This window comes from Octopus sinensis, linkage group LG3, assembly GCF_006345805.1.
Source record: "Octopus sinensis linkage group LG3, ASM634580v1, whole genome shotgun sequence".
NCBI classification, from domain to species: Eukaryota; Metazoa; Mollusca; class Cephalopoda; order Octopoda; family Octopodidae; genus Octopus; species Octopus sinensis.
The window spans coordinates 35,753,805-35,756,304 of record NC_042999.1 but is presented as its reverse complement, the minus strand read 5'-3'; the positions used below and the strand labels follow the sequence as shown (position 1 = coordinate 35,756,304).

At 37.4% G+C, this 2,500-nt stretch overlaps 1 protein-coding gene across 2 annotated transcripts in view; it reads right to left on the bottom strand.

The window, feature by feature from the left end:
* Positions 1 to 2,500, bottom strand: part of LOC115209844 (A disintegrin and metalloproteinase with thrombospondin motifs 12-like) — a 56,682-nt gene that overhangs the window by 8,413 nt on the left and 45,769 nt on the right. For both annotated transcript variants that reach the window (XR_004998182.1, XM_029778412.2), the window contains exon 15: positions 504 to 564. Coding sequence is in view for 1 of the 2 variants with exons in the window: in XM_029778412.2 (XP_029634272.1) it covers positions 504 to 564 (61 nt within the window). In the remaining variant the exon portion in view is untranslated. The remainder of the gene's footprint in view (positions 1 to 503; positions 565 to 2,500) is intronic.

Below are 2,500 nucleotides of genomic sequence, written 5' to 3'. Positions count from 1 at the left end.
ACAATTATTATGCTTGCGATAACTGCCAACACTAGAGGAAAGAAATACACACACATACATACATGCGTGTGTGTGTGTGTGTGTGGTGTGCGCGCGCGCGTGGGTGTATGTATTGGAAATCGGAACCTTTTACTTATAATCTATTAAAAATATTCTACATGTGTATTGAGCCCTATGATTTATCGTTTCTGATGAGTCAACAGAGATTTGCATATTTATTTATATGCTTCGGAGAAATGATTATTGACAAGTTTCATTCTTATTGGATTTCATCGACTTTATAAGAATTTTGATCAATTAACAATTATTTATTTAAATTTTTATTAGGTGTAGAAAAAGAATTTAAAACAAGACCTTTGACCTATATAAATTACGTATTGAAAGGCATAAAGTGAAGTAAATGGAAATAATCCAAAACACTTACGAACAGAAAAATATATTATCAGAAAAATTTCATGTATGAACAGAGATAACTTTTTGAAAAAATAACTAATATTACTTACTTGTTCATTACATAATTTAGCTTTGTATTCACTACCGTCACAATATTTTGATTGGATGGGTCTATAAGAAACAAATATCAGAAATAGCCAAAATACATAAAAACCTTGTATTCACATACACATACATACGCACATATCATACATACTTATATTCATATGTATGTATATACATATACGTATATGGAATATATTATATATATATATATATATATATATATATATATATTCTTTTCTACTCTAGGTACAAGGCCCGAAATTTTGGGGGAGGGGTCTAGTCGATGAGATCGACCGCAATACGCAAATGGTACTTAATTTATCTAAGGTTTAAGGATTGCCTTTAAAATGCTCTAATACAGACTGGAATTGCAGCTGGTAATTGGGAGAGGGGGGGCACAAGCCCGTGATAGATGGAGGAAGATAGTGCATGATGGTTGTTCAAGGTTTGAGAGAGAAAGAGTGAAGTATGAGAGAATTAGGAGGCGGCTTAGAAGGGGGAACCTGTGGAAAGTGAGTGTTGCTTTTTATGTGTGTGGTTTGTGAGTGGAGGTGTTTGAGTCGTGCAGGCCTGGTGAGCCATCAAAATTCTCATAGAAATTGACCCATGATAAACAATGATGTGGCTATTAAAATTCATAACAGAATGTATGTCAAAATGTGGAAGGCTGTGCCTCTCAGATGGAGGTCTAAAGAGACATATTAAGAGAGTGCATATGGTGGCACCTGTTTCTCCTGCCAGCCAGCACAGTTGTGCAGTATGTAATAAAATGTGTAACGGCTTGGCTGGGCTTCAAAGTCATATAAGGGCATCACATGGCAACAATCATGAATTATTTCAGTAAGTCTTCTTGGCAATGGCTTTTCTCGTGTAACGAGGATGCAGCTGTGATATGTGTGTGTGTGTGTGTGTGTGTGTGTGTGTGTGTGTGTGTGTGTGTGTGTGTGTGTGTGTGCGTGTGTGCGTGCGTGTGTGTGACCGCGTGTGTATCGTTGGCGATTTTTTTTCTCCGTCATCCTTTCCTTGGATCTTTCCTTTTCCTATGTTTCTGACGAAGAGCTCCGCTCGAAATATTAAATCCACCTTCTTTCTTTCCTTTCTTGAGCGTCCAATAACACTATACTTGTTCCACGTCCTCGCGTTGTTGTGCTTTCTCTTTGTTTTTTCATGTTTGGATTAACTATATATATATATATATATATATATAATATATATTATATATGTGTGTGTGTGTATTTAGGGATGGTCATTTTCATTTTTTCGCAAAATATTCTACCTTTACCGCATTGAGTCCTTTAATTAGATTATGAATCCATTTGTCTTTAAAAGATAATCACCAGATGTATATTTAAATGCATTTAATTAATACTAGCTGAGTAGCTGAATATCCCGTCGTTAGCAGATTTTTGGAATAGTTCGCCCACAAAAGTTAGATTTTCTATTTTGAAGAAAATTTTAAAATATTTTTTATCATCACATTCTTGCATAGAAGGTGTGTGTGGCGGGGAGGGTGAGCTTTTTAGGAAATAATTTTTGTAAATCTGATCCCCACCCGCTTCTTTCGGTTTTGCTCAATTTTTTTCGCACTACGCACTTAAAAGTAATGGCGGGGGGGACACCCTTTCGGTAAAAAGAAGAAATAATGAATTTGAACGTTTACGACATTTTCAACCCCCCTCCCCCAGTCTGTACCGCTTTTGTTTGGTCATTTTTTTTTTCACTACACACTTAAAAAGCTCGCCCTAATGAAATTCATTACACACACGTATACACACACACTGACACACACATACAGAAAATGAAAGAGACAGAGAAATGAGAGAAAGAGCGAGAGTGGGGGAAAGGGGGAGAGGAGGTGGGAGATAGGGCAAGGAGGGAGGAATGAAGTGGAATGGGTGGGGTGGAGTGAGAAAGGGGAGGGGAGAGAGAGACGGAGAGAGGGGAGGAAGGGAGGAAGATAGGGGAGGGAGGAAGAGAGAGCTTTTCTGTCACAGATTTTGAA